Source organism: Lytechinus variegatus, chromosome 2, assembly GCF_018143015.1.
Source record: "Lytechinus variegatus isolate NC3 chromosome 2, Lvar_3.0, whole genome shotgun sequence".
Taxonomy (NCBI): domain Eukaryota; kingdom Metazoa; phylum Echinodermata; class Echinoidea; order Temnopleuroida; family Toxopneustidae; genus Lytechinus; species Lytechinus variegatus.
In genome coordinates, this window is record NC_054741.1 from 82,845,563 (window position 1) to 82,863,601 (window position 18,039).

An 18,039-nucleotide genomic window follows, 5' to 3' on the forward strand; every position below is an offset into this window, starting at 1 on the left:
TAATGTTTATAATAAATTGAGATTGGACGTTAGATCATCAACTTACTAATCGCTCATTCATGACAACGTTAATGTGGTTTTTTTTCACAATACTACAGCACTTCGAAATTCAAGAAGTTCATTATACACATACAGTCATGATGTAATTTTCCATTATTCTGTTATTATCTTTTATTCCTTTCAGTCTACTCGATTTATCAAAATCAGTCTATGGCGTATTCATTTTTGGTTTTTTTTTTCAAACTCTGAACATCAAACCGTCTCTTCCCCCACATTTGCCCCATTCGTAGTATGTATATTGTCAGCTGTCATCAGATTTCTTCTCGTTAGACTCAACTAATCATTTCATCCGGAGAAAACAAAGAGAAGCTTGCGATGAAATGACATCATATGCAGACACTGATATAAGTACGAATTCTTTCAGTGTAGGACTTTGCTAATCCAAAAAGACAAAATCATAAAGTAAACTGATAGACTGCCTTATACAATGATATAGTTTCATGAAAATCTTACAGCACTAGATGCCAAAACCTGACATTCAAACTAGCTGCTAAGTAATGAGAAAATTATTTTCAACTTGAATTTATGTAATACGTTGTTTTTCTTCGATTTTTTTTCTTTTCCTCCCCCTGTTTTATCTCTTCCTTTTCAAAAGATTGGGGGTATTTTCTTTCTAAAAGATGTAATGCATGTGATCATGATTATTAGGATTGTCATGAATGGTATAAAATGCACTGATACTGCATAATCTCCACCTATATTATTCATGGCAACTACATTCATCGATGAGTTGCAAATTGGCAACGTCCTCGTAATGTACAACCGACATTGGAAGATTAAGAAATTTTCAAATTAAGGGATAGGATCAGTATTGTCATGATACATAAAATTTGCAATAGTATGGGCTTCAAAATAATAATGCATGATATGTGACAATTAATAAAACATCTTTAGACATGTATATACTGAATTTCATCGTACAAAAACATGACTAACAAGAGTTAGTGTTGTTTAAAACCTATTGTAATAAGTCTTAAATAATTTTTTTACAAAGACAATAGTGATAACCATTCCTTCCTAAACCACATACCATCAAATAATATGATAACTCTCCCAAAATCGAAAAGCATTGAACCCCCCCCCCGAAAATATTGACACTCTCCGCTGTTGATTATATAGGAAAGAGATGACGCATCGAGTAGGTCATTCATGTTTCCGTTTGGAGGATCAAAACGATTACGTGTGCATTAGAAAGAGACAATCAAGAAGGCACATTACAGCTACTTCGACAAGAATTATAAACAATAAACGAAGTGGTAATTCTAGGGGAAAAGGATCTTTATCTGATCTTGAAATAATTATTATTAGCCGATCACGGCATAGTATAAGATCAGCTTTCTACTTGTCCCACTTTGATCAAAGAATAGTATTACTTTTGTTACCACCACTACTACTACTACTACTGCTACTACTACTACTACTACTACTACTACTACTATTACTACTACTACTACTACTACTACTACTACTACTACTATTAATACTACTATTACTACTACTACTACTACTATTACTACTACTACTACTACTACTACTACTACTACTACTTCTACTACTACTACTACTATCACTACTACTACTACTACTACTTCTACCACTACTACTACAGCTACTATTACTACTACTTCTACAATTACTACTACACTCTAAAAAATGAAGTGCTAATTTAGCTCTTAAAGAGCGTGTATAGTGACTGCACTTCGGAGTGCTGATTTGTCTAGTTCAAATTTGAACGAGACAAATCAGCACTCCGAAGTGCAGTCACTATACACGCTCTTTAAGAGCTAAATTAGCACTTCATTTTTTAGAGTGTACTACTATTACTACTTCTATTACTACTACTACCATTACTACTACTACTACAGCTACTATCACTTCTACTACTACTACTACTACAACAGCTCCTATCACTTCTACTACTACTATTACTACTACTACTACTCTTACTACTTCTATTACTACTACTACTACTATTACTACTTCTATTACTACTACTACCATTACTACTACTACTACAGCTGCTATCACTTCTACTACTACAACAGCTACTATCACTTCTACTACTACTAATACTACTACTACTACTACTACTACTACTACTACTAGTCATCAAAATTGAAATCATCTCGAAACATCTCAAAAGCGATATGCTACTACCAGGTCAGTAGATTTTACTAGTAGTAGCCTACTGTTCATCTATTTAAAATTTTCCTGAGTAAATGTCAAAGGTAGTCTGTCTGGGAATGGGTAATTGGTTGATTTAACCTATGGGGAACAAGGAAATTTGAAAGGTTCCGCCCCACTATGAAGAGGAAGATGGCCGACCGTGTTATACCCCTGTCACTACAATACGATGAAAGTGGTGGCTCATAGGTCAACCTTTCTGACTGGTTTCTGTCGATATAATATCGTCTCTCTAATTGTGTCAGGGATATGGTCAAGAATAAATATAATTATATTGAAAAATATCATAAGTAATGATCAAAATTTCGATCGAAATTGTCCTAAAAGATGTAGATTGTTTAACGAAAGACCACATTGGATTTCAACCCCATCCTCAGCCTAAGCGAGTACCCGACCACTTTTTTTTCTGCTAATCCACTCACCTTCCTAAATTTATGTAGTCTTTATTACAATTTTCTATTTTTTTAGAACTTGCGCAAATGTATTTACGATATGTAATAAAACGCATATCACATCTAATCTAGATTACTTATCATAAATTGCTGTCAAAATTTGACTAAGATTCATTAACAAGTCTAATGTTAATTATCGAAAAAAAAATTGCAGCGGATTTTAATGCAACCCTTGTAACTCCACAATTTGTGTAAAATTGCGTTTTAAGGATATCGATATGATTTTTACTAAAAAGCAATTTCTTTAAAGAATGTTTCCATGAACTTGTACTTAATAACGGAAAAGGGTGTTTTATCATAAATCAAATTTCTACTCGAAATACACAGGGAAAGAGTGTTATTGTTAAAGTGAGTGTGGGTTCGGTGGTCTTGTTAAGGTTTTTTGGGGGGTGGGCAAAGTGGGTAAGAATTGTTAATGATAATGTATTCGAAACTCCGCTATTTTTCTTATTATAGTGCCTAGCTTGTCGATATGTCGTAACCATTGCCACTTATATTTTCAAGTCTATGAGCAAAGAGCTGGACCGTCCACACCCTTCGGGTAGGTTGTTTATTTTTCTTCATTGCCTTCCTATAGAGAGACAAACAAGAGTTTGGCTGAAGGGTGTACAGACCACACCCATTCCAACCAGTGGAGCCTGTCATGAAACGACATATCGAATTTCATATATGAGAAAAATTGTATTAGTAACCATAGTTACAGTCAGACACCAGTGCTTCCTAGCCAATTTCGTAAATGGTTGTGCAAAACCACTTTCAGGGATGCCCCGAACTTTTAAAAACTTACATTTTTTACTGGAAATTTTGACAAAATTCACCAAAAGTATGCACGAAATCCGTAAATTTCACTTGAAAAAATGCAAAAACACCCCTAGGACAAGCTCAGTCGCTAAGCTCCCTCGCTTTCGCGTTTTTTGAAGGACAAGTCCACCTCAACAAAAACCTCATTTGAATAAAAAGAGAAAAATTCAAAAAGCATAACACTGAAAAAATCATCAAAATCGGATGTAAAATAAGAAAGTTATGACATTTTAAAGTTTCGCTTCAATTCACAAAACAGTTATATTCACATCTCGGTCAGTATGCAAATGAGGGAACTGATGACATCACTCACTATTTCTTTTGTATATTATTATATAAAATATGAAATATTTTTATTTTCTCGTCATTATCATGTGAAAAAAAGTTTCATTCCTCCCTGAACACGTGGAAACCCATTATTTTAACATTTTGTGGTTCAGGCAAGGAGGTCCTTATCGTCAAATTCGTAAAAATTGAAATATTGAATAATTCAAACAATAAAAAAACCAAAAGAAATAGTGATTGAGTGACATCATCGACTCTCTCATTTGGATGTAACTGGCTCGTTCATATAACTATTTTGTTAAAAATAAGCGAAACTTTGAAATGTCATAATTTTCTTATTTAACATCCGATTTTGATGAAATTTTCAGCATTGTGCTTGTCTGATTTTTCTCTATTGATTCAAATCAACATTTTCTGAGGTGGACTTGACCTTTAAAGAAAAATTTACGCCTGCTGTCCTCCACCCAGTGAAAAAAATCTGCCTATTTTTGCACGCTTTCATGTGATTAAATGGGAATGCTAGCAAAGTGATCTTTCAAACTGGTTTCCTGAATCGGATTCCAGTAAACTATTTTTTAGGATCGTAATGAGACTCTATCTCTCTTCAATATTTTTATTCTTCTCATTCCAGTTCCAGATCTTCACTTCTTACCTGAACTTTAAATGTATCTTCAACATTTCATGTCTCTTTGTCGATATGTCTCTGTGTGTGGGGGTGCATGAGTGCATGTGAGTTTTTTTTATATTGTATTATCACTCTACATTTATCATTATTTCAATTAATCTCTAACACCATCATATATGAACCTACAATAATGTTTCGGTAACACCTGAGTGGGTTGTATCAGAAATGAAAAAACAAAATCTTGCTGGATATCCTTGAAATCTAGGTGGGTATAAAATTTACATATTTTGTGACGTTCTATGTCAACAGTACACGGAAGAATAATATCTGCTTCCTATCTGGCTATTATCCAAACTAAATATCCCCTGTCTGATAGGACAAACCTACCTTTTCCTTTTTTTATCCTTCTTCACCTGTATCAAGTACCTTTTTATTTCCTTATACGTCTTTGCATGGTGAAACAAATGCATATTTCTTTTTTTACTTTTATGACATATTTCATGTCAAATCACAATTCTGAACGTTGGGTTGTTTTCATAACAAAAACAATTTTGGGGGAGATGAAAGCTGAAAATTCCTGGAATATTGAAAAATGTCTTTAAACAAGATAATTCTACACTCTGTTATTTAGAAATTTAACAAATTCTTACTAATTTAATTGCGTTTGTGATCAATGATGCCAAGAGGCGGATCAATCATTTTCCACGAGAAGGTGAGACTATTCTAGATTAGACAAGCAAAAACAGTTCTAAATACTCCATTGATAATTTCCTTTTGTTGCTACACCACTTCAGCTTTCAACATGTTCAAATTATAACTCGATTTTGCGATTGAGCGGAAAAATTACTTTAAAGTTAATTATATACTATATTATCAAGAAATTGATTATCTGAACATCCTAACTCATTAATTCTTACATGCAGTTAAATATTATGTCTCTATATGTGTGTGTGAGGGTGAGTTTGCGTGGGTGTACGTGTGAGTGGGTGTGTGTGTGTGTTTGTTTTTGTAACCAGTTGGTTTATCTATGAAACAGCCATAGATATTTAAAATAAAAGATAATTCTTTTAATAACATGAAGATGATAAGATTACCATATGACAAAAAGTTAGTTTTGGTATAGTATCCAAAATGGAAATAAGTCAGGCTGTACAGCACATCACAATAGGATCGTAACCCGGAAGTGGTCGTAGCAACTCACTAAAAAAATAACTTCCGGCCATTGAAAATCAATTATACATACCAAGAAGTAAAATATTTTCATTTAAAATGATCCGTGGGATAAGATTTCATTAATAGATATGCTAATGGGAACAGAAAAAATCAGTTTGTCAAATGTCTCTTACAAAAAACAATATAAGCGCATTAGGAAATATTTTGGAAATCCAGTGGCGGACCAGAGATCGCGTGTTCCGGCCCGCCCTCCGGCCCGCCCTCGGTCCTTTCTTCGTGACATACGATGACAGTCGTCTAATGGGGTGTTGCAAGAAACTTGCGATCAATTGCAAGTAAAAGTTTGGTCCCTAAATCAATGATATGTCTTGCAGTTAATTGCAAATTAGTGATTGATTGCTAATCTGCTCCTGGAAACAAGAAGTTTAATCTGATTTGCTATAGCTAACGTTGATCTGTCAGTTGTAAATTTGCGACAGAATATTTGTAACTGATCGCAAATACTTTCTTGTAACACCCCCTTAATATCTTTATTTCAAAGATGATTTAAAACTGCAATTACTGAAGATGTATGAGAACAGTTTAAGTCCTGACTGTAAAATAAAAACACACAGTTTAACAATTTAACTTGTAATGATGTCTCGGCAGCAGACTGCTAGGTTGTGGGGCTTCATCCTCTAAAGAATCATACCAAAGACATTTTGATATTGGTATTCTGCTTTCCTGATTGGCAAATCAACATTATCAGATGGTAAAAGGGAATAACGAGTAAAAATGACGTGTTAGGACCATCTGGTAGAATAGTTATTACAACTTTCATCGATTTCTCACTGTAAATAAAACATTAATGCCAACGTTATTCTTTCTCGATATCGATTTTGGCCCGGTTTAAACTCAAGACTGATTTTAGTCATTGTTCAATCGAACAACTATTTGCATTTAAATACAGCTAAAGCCAGGGTAATAATAATAGCAGGGCCCGCTGGTAGAACAGTTTTCGAAACTGAAGTTGATACCCTGGGTACCTATATTATCATTATCATTATTATTATCATTATTATTATTAATTATTATTATTATTATTATTATTATTATTATTATTATTATTATTGTTATTATTATTATTATTATTATATTGTGCATTTCGATTATGATAATAAGTTGTGTGCCTTATTGTCAATTTTTGTTTTGTTTGGGTTTGTTGTTTTGCTTTTGTATTCACGCGATAAAACATCTTTTACATGTTTGTGTCACAGTCACATCTTCAACTTCGACTCCATACCGCTCAAATCGTTTTACGTATGGCGTGCCATCGGTTGGTTTGGAGTCGGTTCGTTGGTATGACTGTAAAACTAGTCATGGGCCTTTCATATAAAAGTATATTACAGGTGACATCCTACTCGATTGTTTGACAGTTCGACTGACCTTAACATCTTCCTGTCCATTTCACCTAAATGGTTAAACACACATTCAGAGAGGGAAACGTGGAATATCTGGGCAAGGCCATTTTAGTTTCATACCCCAAATTATAGAGTATATTTACAAGCAATTGCAAAGTCGCTATTTATAAAGCTGGTCGTTACAAACTACCCTAACGAACTTGATTTACAAAAGACTACGCCAATGTTAGATGCTAAATTGTCTTCTCAGTCATTTAAAATATCAGCAGTATTAACTTTAGTAGATATCATCATTGTTAAGAAGCAGTTCGATACGAAGGTTATGGTAAATTTTGTTAATAAAATTCAGTTATTCATTTTAATTCCATTTGACATAAGGACATATCCCAGTCGTCGATAAGTCATGCGTAACTTTTAAACAAAACAGTCCTCACTAGCAAATAAGAATCATTTTTCATTAGTCTGTACGCTTTGTTATATTGGTGTTCACTGATCAATTGCATCAAGATTCAAAAGGATTCAAGATTCAAGAAGTTTATTTTCATTTCCATAACAAATATAAATCAAATACTAATCAAAGTACGAATACAAAATCATTTTAACTTAGCATAATTATATAACAACAGCTTGTATAAATTGTATTAAAAAAAACGTATATGGAAATGAGGGGATCCACTAAAAAGCATTGCTTTTTAGTGGATCAACAACTAAAAAGCATTGCTGAAAAGCATTGCTTGAACATGTTGAAGCATTGGCTTCAATTGGCATCCTGCATATATCACGTTTTGATTAGTTTTCCGAAGCAGCAATAATGTTCCCTCAAATTCTCAAGATTTTAGTTGAACTAAGGGCTCGTAATATTTATCTTTTTCACTGATTTATCTTTTTTTTTATTTCCTGAATCACTTCTAGGCATTACGTACAAGGGATTGAGCCAAAAGACCACCGAAATAAACTATATTGGCTTCAATTACTGTGACGTAACTTTACACCCCTAATTTGGAAATGGTATCCTCTTATTCATGTCCTTCCTTTCTATTCGTTATCGTTCTGATCGCTTGGTTCTATCTTACTCATATCGAAAAATTCGACGGAAGTATTTAAAAACAACTAACTTTAACCAGCTCATGACCGATTAAAAAAAACGCACTTTAATAAGCTCTATATCAAAAGTCGCATTGTCAGGACATCATATACGCGATCAAGGTATATATACCATGTATACCTTGGTACACTTTGATTCTCATAACATACAATCATTGATTACTGTCAATTTTTATCGTGGTCTTCTTCGCAAACTTTTTCCAGTGAAAATAAACTTTCATTAGTGCTGTACTAACAGGTGTTCATAGTGAATAGATACATGGATATATACCTTTCGTGTGCCTCGTGTGGGTAGACAATTTGGCTTGAATCTGGAAACATTCTACGGATTGTGTTCTTACTAACTATATTTATTAGGAGTGGATCAAACCATTGTGATTGTAATCAAGTATTGTTTATGGGTGCAACGATGGAATAAATATATATTGCCTTTTAACTTGGAATTAAGATATTTAGTTGTGACGTCATGGATTCAGCAAACGATGGTAGGTTATCAATTTTTCTATGAAGTTTATTTAACTGTCCTAAAGAATTCCATAACTAAGAATAGAGTTAATTTTAATGGGGCTCTGTTGACTGAAACTTACTCTTTATCACGTTGAAACTATACCATCGTAATTTTTGTTTGACAAAACAGCCAAAGTTAACATAAAGTTACCGTGAAAATACAAGTTCTATACAATGGGGCATTGAAATACGATTCCAAATCACTATACATGTCAGCATACCTTTCTTAAGTGCTTCTTTTATTGTAGGTATATCCATGAAATTTGAAATAGAAATATTCCGAAAATCATTTTTGCCCAATTGATAGTGGGCCCGGCGGCCACTGTGCAGCGCCAGAATAACATAAAGAAATTACGCTTAATTAGGACATTTATTTGATAAACAATATTTATTTCATTATTTGGGTTATTCAGCATTTATGTAAACTTTAGAAAATACGCAGGATTATGAAAATGGTATACATGTTTATTACTGCTTATGCATTTCCTCTGTTATTTCTGATCACTTGCCTTTGTTTTGTAAAACCATGGCAATTTGAGAGTGCATTCCCTTCCCAGGACTTCATTTAAACCCTACAACATGTACAACGGGTCTTAAAATAAATGATAAACAAACAATGATAACAAAAAAATATTCAAAATTTAATCAGTGTTTATTTATGTGTGATTTAGTAACGCATCAAATCACCATGAAAACAATTTACTGGCAATGTTTACAAAGAAGCTTCTGATCTCCTTGATCCCCTTTTTGCAAAGTTTTGTTTCATGGGCCTCAATCAACCTACTCAGAATGGAAGTTCATTGTCACATCAAATATTGATAACCTTTTCAAACTGCATTCATGTACGATTTATAAAGAATTGTCCTTGCACGCCAGAATTTTATATATAGAATTATATAAAGAGAAAAAGTTATATTGTTCAAATACATTTGGCCTATTTTTCGTTTTGTTTTGCCTTGTGATGTATATAATGATGACTTGTGAAACATTATGTTGCCACCTGCCATTTCAAACGTTGGAAAATTGAAGTCGACATCGCTTAAAAGTCTCTAGACATATTTTTAAAAGTGGTACATTGATGGATGATGGATATCAAAGAAAATAACTGTATCAGAAATTATTTTAATGACTTTACTCATGACGTTGCACGTCTATTTCGTTTTGATTTCTAATGCTACGTACCTCTTTAGCCGATTTAACTGACAGGACTTTAGAGTAAACCTTTAATTCAAAGTGATTCACTTCCCTCCAAACCACATGCCCTTTATTCACGATCATATTTTCAAACTTAAACATTGTGAGTAACTATATTACCATGGACTTGATGATTGATACTTTTATTTATAGGGATAGTAAAGAAGTCGTCTCTTTTAAAAATAACTTCCATATCCATAGAAACTATGTTTAACAGACACAAGAGTCTGTCTTACTTCATTACTCCACAGCTTTTTATTAGGTCTGTATGAGGGTTTGGACGTATTTCTCGGTCAAAGAAATAGGTCCATGATGAGGGTATGTTCATGAAATAAGACACATCCGACTCCCATTATCTGTATCATCTATTTATGTATAATATGAAACATTTTGATATGTGAAATATTTTCATATTTTTAGATTCGAAGATAGGGTATAGTATTAAACAATAGGTCCATGGTTAAACTCAGGGTTGAAGTTGACCATTCGATTAGTCATGTTAGTGAGTGGGATTCAAAGCGGAGCATTTGTCGCTGGTGCAAATGTCATGGGAACATTTTCAAGGGTATGATAAAACAGAAGGCAAGGTAAAGGTTTGCAAAATGTTGGCCAACGTAAAAAAAACAATCGAGTACGATCAGTAAATTCAATGCCTACATTCATGGCAAATATGCGCCACCATCACTCCCTGTCGATAATTAGGTGAATAATCAGTAGGTTAATATGTGCTCAAAATCAGTTTCCATGACATTTGCTCCTACGACAATTACTCCGCTCCAAAGATTTTTTGTCTAAGTTGGCAAATCTTTTTCAAACAATTAACTTGCATTTGGGTTTATCAGACCCTTGAAAATTCATAAACTCACAACGTATACGGGATTTAATGACCATCTAAGGCTGCATATCTACCCATGTATATAGATGCCATTATGAATGGAGTCTATATTATCATGATTATTACAAGCATTGATAAATCGGCATGACTTCGTCTATTGTTGTTCCGAAATAATTGAATGACACAATGGGAATGAAAGATACTTTTGTTTTGGATTGATAATTACAAAACAACTTTATTTTTAAGCATCCGACGAAAATAAACAAAGCGTAATTCAGCTGACGCTCTAGCGAAATAGGATTTTAAATTGATTGTTTGCTTTGTCATGATGAGATGTTTCCGGTGGAAGAATTAACTCATTTTTTATGTGTGTTTGTTTCCACGAATCAGTAAAGAATTGTTATGTCAGTGTTTGGGGGTTGTGAGGGAAAATATTTGGTTGTATTTAACTAAGCCGTGCATGGGGCATCGTGGTCTAGTGGTTGACTCTCGTCTTTCAATCTGAGGGATGTGGGTTCGATTCCAAGCCATGTCGTGTTTTCCTTCAGCAATAAATTTATTTACCTTGTGCTCAACCCAGGTGAGGTCAGTTGGAACCGGGTGTGAATTTATTCCTTGAAAACGCAGCTTGGGTAACAGCTGCTCTGCTGTAGCCAGGGTTATTACACTCCATTACTGTAGTGAATGGTAATAAAAGAGCATTTATACTAGTATTGTGCAGCACTATAATCACATATTCTGCTATTAGATAATTCTTATGAAGTAATTAAAATGTTATGCGCTATATAAATAAGTATGATTATTGAAATTTCAATCCACATTTATTATTTCACTTAATTAATTTCCATTATGCTAAAAAAAATACAAGGCTAACAAAATAGTGAGAAAAATAGACAACGATATATGTGACAAATTTGAAAGTGCTGGCTGTATTCAATATTCTTCTGTAGTAAGTTTTTTGGTCCCCTAGCATCTCTAGGGGAACGAGATTACCTTCCCCCACTGGATACTGATCAAGGGCGATTCCATGCTAGAAAAATCAGCCATTTTTCACAACTTTTTTTAAACATGCTGTCCAAAGAAACGAGGAACTTCCATTTGATTTGTGGTAATAATAAACATGATAAAGTACTACCGAGTAGGCATGTGTGAAAAATGACATCCAACATTAATATATCGTTCATGGGTGAATTAGAGGTGAAAATGATATGGGACACTTTTGAGTCCCGTCCGACACACAACATTTCACCTTTAATTCACCTATAATCAAACATTTTTGTTGGTTATCACTTTTTCACACGACTGCCCACTATACATGTAACTTTATATTTTTACCAAAAAAAAGAAATTTTATTGCTCAAGCATTCAGCTAAAAGACTAGATATTGTTGTCGAAATGTCCCATACGACACGTATGGAGTCGCCCTTAAATCGACATTCAAGGAAGGCATATGCCCCCCCCCCCATGAAGTTTTATAACGCACCTTCCATCTCAATTAAATGATCAAGACGCTCAGCTTATGCAGTTTAAGGAAACTAAAAATGCTGCATATTCTCGTCAAGAATTAGTATCTTAGTTTTTAAACTGTCAAGTCATTAGTTCGTCATATCGGGTTCCAAACATGTAATATAGGAAGCCACTGCTAGAAAACAAACGGAATTAAAGGTTAAACCCGGTTTCCTATTACGAAGATCCATACCGGGCCTCGTTTCATCAAAACTTCCAACTATGCTTACTTTCCATCAAGGGCAACTACCATGGCAAGAATAAACAATCAACCAATCACAATCACTGTTTCCGTGGTAGTTACAATAATGGCATTGTTTTTAACTTTTTATGAAACGGGTCCCAGTCCCCAGATTCTAAGCACCAACCCTGTAAATCTATGGTTAAGTGAACTCTTCTAAGGTTCAACATGGGAATGAAGCTAAAGTACCAATTAATTCATTGTTATCTTATGTTCATTCAAGTATATATTGGTGCATTTTTACATTGACCATTACTGCATGTAGGGTCATCGCGATTATGCTTCGGGGTATGTTTTTTTCAAAGTGTGATTATGTTGGTCCAATAGTATGCTGGCATTACATAGAAACAGTGGCGTATCTACGGGGGGCAAGGGGGCACGTGCCCCGGGCGCCACGTTCAAATCTTGCATGTCTTTACCCAGTGATGAATATTCGTGTCAACTTTTGATTAGTGACATACTTATTTCTCTTCAAGAATTTCAACAAACAGTCTACATGGTCTATGAAATATTACCTTTTCAAACGCAAATATAACTTTTCATTTCTAGCTGTGGGTTTTTGCATTTTTCTAGATCATACAAATTTTTCTAGCTTAATTTTCAAAGCTTATTATCACATGCTGATTGAGAAGGAATTAACAAATCCTCTTTTTTTTACAAGCAATCATTTTATTGCATGGTTAGGGTATATTAATAACAACTCGTATTACACAAGTGGGATAGGAACACTCTTACAATGTTGGGCAACATAATGTTCACACAACAATTGGTTAAAAATGTATCCAACTCTGGGTAGTTTTCAACCAATACGAATACTGTGTAGTTTTCACCCAAAGCACATATTATTAGTTTAAAACTACCCAGAATTGGATAAAGTTTTAAACCATTGTTGCGTGGACAGTATGTTGCCCGACATTTTTAAGAGTGTATCTTTTTCATGAATTCCCCCAAAATAGTCTTTTTTTTCCGTTGGTAAGTTTATCAAAAATTTCATCTCATCCTTTGGCCTGCGTTAATTGCTTAGTTAGATCCGCATCATTGGATAACTTCTTCCTAAAATGTCCCGATTTCAGGTCTAAATATCATTAATTTTCAGCCCGCACTTCGCGCTCGCATTCATTTGTTATATATACATCACGTTGATGATTACAAAAGAGTGATTAAAATGTTTAGTCTTATGATCCAAAATATATTAGGATCGCGCTTCGCCCTCGAATTTTGGCGATTTGTTTATCGAGGTACATGTCATCTCTATGAATTCCTAAAAGAGGGACTCTTTAAATGCTCCTTTTCGGGTCTGAATATCGATAATTTTCAGCTCGTGCTTCCCGCTCACTTTAATTGTTTAGGTAGATACGAATCATGATTATCTTTGATTTGATTTTGATTTGAATTTATTCAGACAAATAAAATGAAATATTTACATGTCTTGGATTGCCAAGCAAGGTCTAGAAAAACCCATAAAAGGAGGCATCCCAGAATATAAAACAATACATAATCAATAACATTAGATAAGAAATACAAATAGGCAGAATATCAAATATCATATGAAAATAAAACTACAGCAGGGAGACAATAAATAATTCTTCAAAGTACTAAATTACATAATGATAATTCAGGTGTCTAATTGGAGATATTTTAACAAAGCTGATTTAAATGTATGAAGTGATTGATTGCTAACTACTATTTGTGGGAGATGATTCCATTCATTAATTGTTTGAGGATAGGACTTCATGTAATAATCTTTACTAGCAAATGGAACATTCATCTTATAAGTGTGATCATTTCTTCCTATTCTATTTGCTCGTGTGCACCTATTCACTTCTCCTACATTAATCAAGTTGTGAACAATTTTATAATAAACAATTTTTTTTAAAAAAAAAAAAAATCTTTACAACAAAATAAAATCGAATGTTCCGTCTTAACGTCTATGGACAAATATTATCGCACTCGAATTGATATATTTATATATATATATATATATATATATATATATATACTACACTTTGAAAGGGGTGCGATTTCAGCACTTGCACCGGGTGCCGTTTGTCCTATAGACACGCCACTACATATGAATGTTGCTTTCAAACAATAAACATAATATGTATTTTATATTATACATAATCAAAATCGCCTGTCATACGTTAGATGAATTCATTAGATTTTGCATGACTTTAAAAGACAAATTTTATTTGTTTTATTTCGTTAACAGTCCAAATGCAATAATTTTGTAAGCATTCTTCATGCGCTGTAAATTGCCAAGGACGATGATTTGAGCTAAAATCTTGACAATCTGTATTCATGTTCTTGTTTTCTTTTTGCAAAACTTGCACTTTACAAGAGCAAACATTTCATTTTAATTCATTACTGGATTATGGCGTCTAAACAAGTCGAAATTCTCGTGTATTTATTGAACAAATCAACCTTTCTTGCTCTCAAAATAATTGTATTTTTTTCGTGCCAAACTGCCATCCTACCCCCCACCCAAAAAGTAAAAATAAATAAATTTGCATAAAACATCGAACTTATGATTAACTTGTTCACCTATACTCAATTAGCATCTAGACCATTTTTGTGAGGTTGGTGTAGAGACAGACATAACAGAGACATAGCGGGGGTAATATTTATGTTTGGTTTTGTAATATCCAGGGGTGTCGAAATTCGGGTAAAAATGTTCACCCCCAAACATTCTTCATGAAAAGTCATATTCATGTTCCCCGATACCATGCATGGGTCCCGCCTTGATATAAGTTTATCGTGTTATTCGTTTGTCTTCTTCAGATCCCCTGTTAAGTTGACCAGTATAGATTTTGTACCTATTATCAACATTATATTAGATTCCTTAAAGGTAGCATTTCGTTGATTCAGTTTAGTTTCTACAAGAAAGGTCTAGATAGACTTACACTCAGTGACTTACCAACCAAGTGAAAATCCTGCAGTTTTTAGTCCGCCCAGTAAATCTTTTAGGCGCGTTTCCTGATTTCCTGTTATTGCTATCTCTAACCTTCCCGTTGGGTTCGGGGGGGGTCAGCGAACAAACTAAAGAGTGACTTTGTAATTCACTGTAAATCTGTGTTTCACATGCGTGGATCCAGGAAAGATGGCACGTTGGCCTCATGCCCCCCCCCCCCCCTCTTGCTCAAATGCCGAATTGTGTCTCCACTGTTGAAAGAAATTGTTTTTGTTGTTTTTAGATCATTTTGAAGAATTTGACACACTTGAACCCAATTCCATTCATCATAATATATTACTGACAAAATTACATTTAAGTCGCTATGTGCAAGTCTATATTGCTAAAATGTTTAAAGGGGAATGAAACCTTTGGAACAAAGAGGCTTGTGCAGAAACAGAAAAATCAAAGAATAAGAATAAAGAAAGTTTGAGAAAAATCGGACAAATTGTGAGAAAGTTATGAGCATTTGAATATTGCAATCACTAATGCTATGGAGATCCTCACATTGGCAATGCGACAAGGATGTGTGATGTCACTGATGAACAACTTTCCCTTTGGTGGATTAAAAAATACCCTCAAAATGTCTCTTTTTGCTTTTTCTTGTGATGATACAAACTCTTTATCCATGATGTATTCTTAAAAAATATGTATTACATTCCCTCATGTAGACAGAACACATAATTTATGGATAGATGTGATAAAAGAGGCAATTCTAGTAAAATATATAATAAAGTAATGGGGAGAGTTGTTCACAAGTGACATCACACATCTTTGTCGCATTGCCAATTTGCTCTCTCCATAGCATTAGTGATCGCAATATTCAAATGCTCATAACTTTCTTATTATTTGTCCGAATTTTCTCAAACTTTCGTTGATCTGTTTCTTTGATTTTTCTGTTTTCACACAAGCTGTGTTGTTCCAATGGTTTCATTCTCCTTTAATTTCGGTGATTCATTTGCATGATTAGTAGATTTTTTTCAAACTGATATATCTTTCCTAAAGAGGCTGTGAAGTTGTGTAGTGAAAAAGAATTCGTATTCCCAGGGTATCAACAAATGGTGCAGTATATAAACTTTGCCTTGTAACATGATCGTGACTTGAGGTTTTTAGATCTTTTTTGGCTAATGAAGAGTCATACTATCAAGGCGTGAAATCATGTCTATCATATAAACGATTATTAGAAATGACAGATATCAGTTTATTGAAAAGTGTTGTAAGTTCATATTTGAGATTTGTGTTAATTTATACTTCCCTTGAAAATTTAACCAAATCACACAGTATCAATTACTGTGTTTTGTTTTACATGTAAAAAATGATGAACTTTAAGCAGTTAGGATACTTCTATATTTCAATACCGCTTAGAAGTGACTTTTTACACTGGACATTGGAACTGACTGGATGACAGTTTCTCATCAGGTCCTGGATTCTTTTTTACTTCGTCCATTTTTTATTTTTAATTCGAATAAGCCCCCTCTTATATGTATCAACTCGTAATTCCAATGGAGTATATTTACTTGTGTAGTGGCATACTATCAAAATATAGAACTAATCTTGTCAACCGGATTTGTGAATTACCAAAAGCAGTTTTACATCCAACCATGGAAGGTTCCCAAGTTTGTCTTAGTATTAGACCAGCTTCCTGTATAAGCATGTTAAAAAGGGACCTCATTCCCTTCACTTCATGTCTCTCCGTAAACAAGAAGTTGTGAATACCTTCAAATTTGCCTATTCTACATTCTGTGTCAAAACCTTTGTTCGATTACTATCATGATTATGATTTTGAGATATGTAACTTTTCTGGTCGTTCTACTGCTTACTACCCATCCACAACAATAATTATTTTATCTTTAATTTCTTAAAACTTGTACAGTAATTAACGTACGTTACTGAATTGAAATATACAAATGAAGGAAATTGTCTGTATGTAGGTAATTTTTTTTATTAATTTACAAGTTGATGGAAACGCGTATATTGTCATTAATCTATTGCATTCTTTAAATTCTTTTAGGGAGAATTATTCGTTCGAGTAGTCTTTCTCGACTACAGGACGAAGATGAAGATAGCAATAACAAAAGCCACGATGGAGAAGACTACCAAAATCAATCTTCACCGAACGGAGCAGTACCTCATCCTGGTCATCGCTACTACACTCCTCAACCAGCTAAGAGGAAGGCCCTAAAACCTAACCCATCGGTAAAAACTAACATCACTAGCAAGCCACAAATCTCGCAGAAACCCCAGACACCCCCTGTCCAGGAACATGGCTCCAGACAACCGAAGCTCACCCTTACGATCCCTAAACGAACAGGAACATTCGGAGGCCCTAGCCCGGACTCTGGAGAGCAGACCGGATCGTTGGATACCAGTTTTGACAGCGGTAATGGAAGCGCCAGTGCTGGAATACTGACGAAGCGAGCCTTAAAACCACCAAGCGCCCAGGTCAGAGCAAGCATCGCCAAGACTAATAGTACATCAAGCACACCCAGTACGGCAGGAAGTGTGTTTACACCTGAAGGGCTCCGAGTTACGCCGGAATATGACGACGGAGAACCCATTCAACCAAAGAGGAAGGTATGACAGCTTCACTGTTTGAAGGGATAGGACTTATATGAACCAATTTTTTTTTAAATAAAATAAATCAGTTATAATCTAAAATCCAATTGGTCTTTTACGAGACTGTCATGATGTTGTGGATGACAATTGTAAATCAATGTAGTAT

At 34.2% G+C, this 18,039-nt stretch overlaps 1 protein-coding gene across 3 annotated transcripts in view; it reads left to right on the top strand.

Annotated features, from left to right (window-relative positions):
• The window catches only part of LOC121409282, a 41,405-nt gene that overhangs the window by 2,693 nt on the left and 20,673 nt on the right, over window positions 1-18,039 (top strand). For 2 of the 3 annotated variants that reach the window (XM_041601182.1, XM_041601181.1), the window contains exon 2: window positions 17,329-17,891. In XM_041601182.1, the coding sequence (XP_041457116.1) occupies window positions 17,329-17,891 (563 nt within the window). Of the gene's footprint in view, window positions 1-8,087; window positions 8,570-17,328; window positions 17,892-18,039 lie in introns of those variants that run through there. The other variant, XM_041601183.1, reaches the window with a different exon arrangement.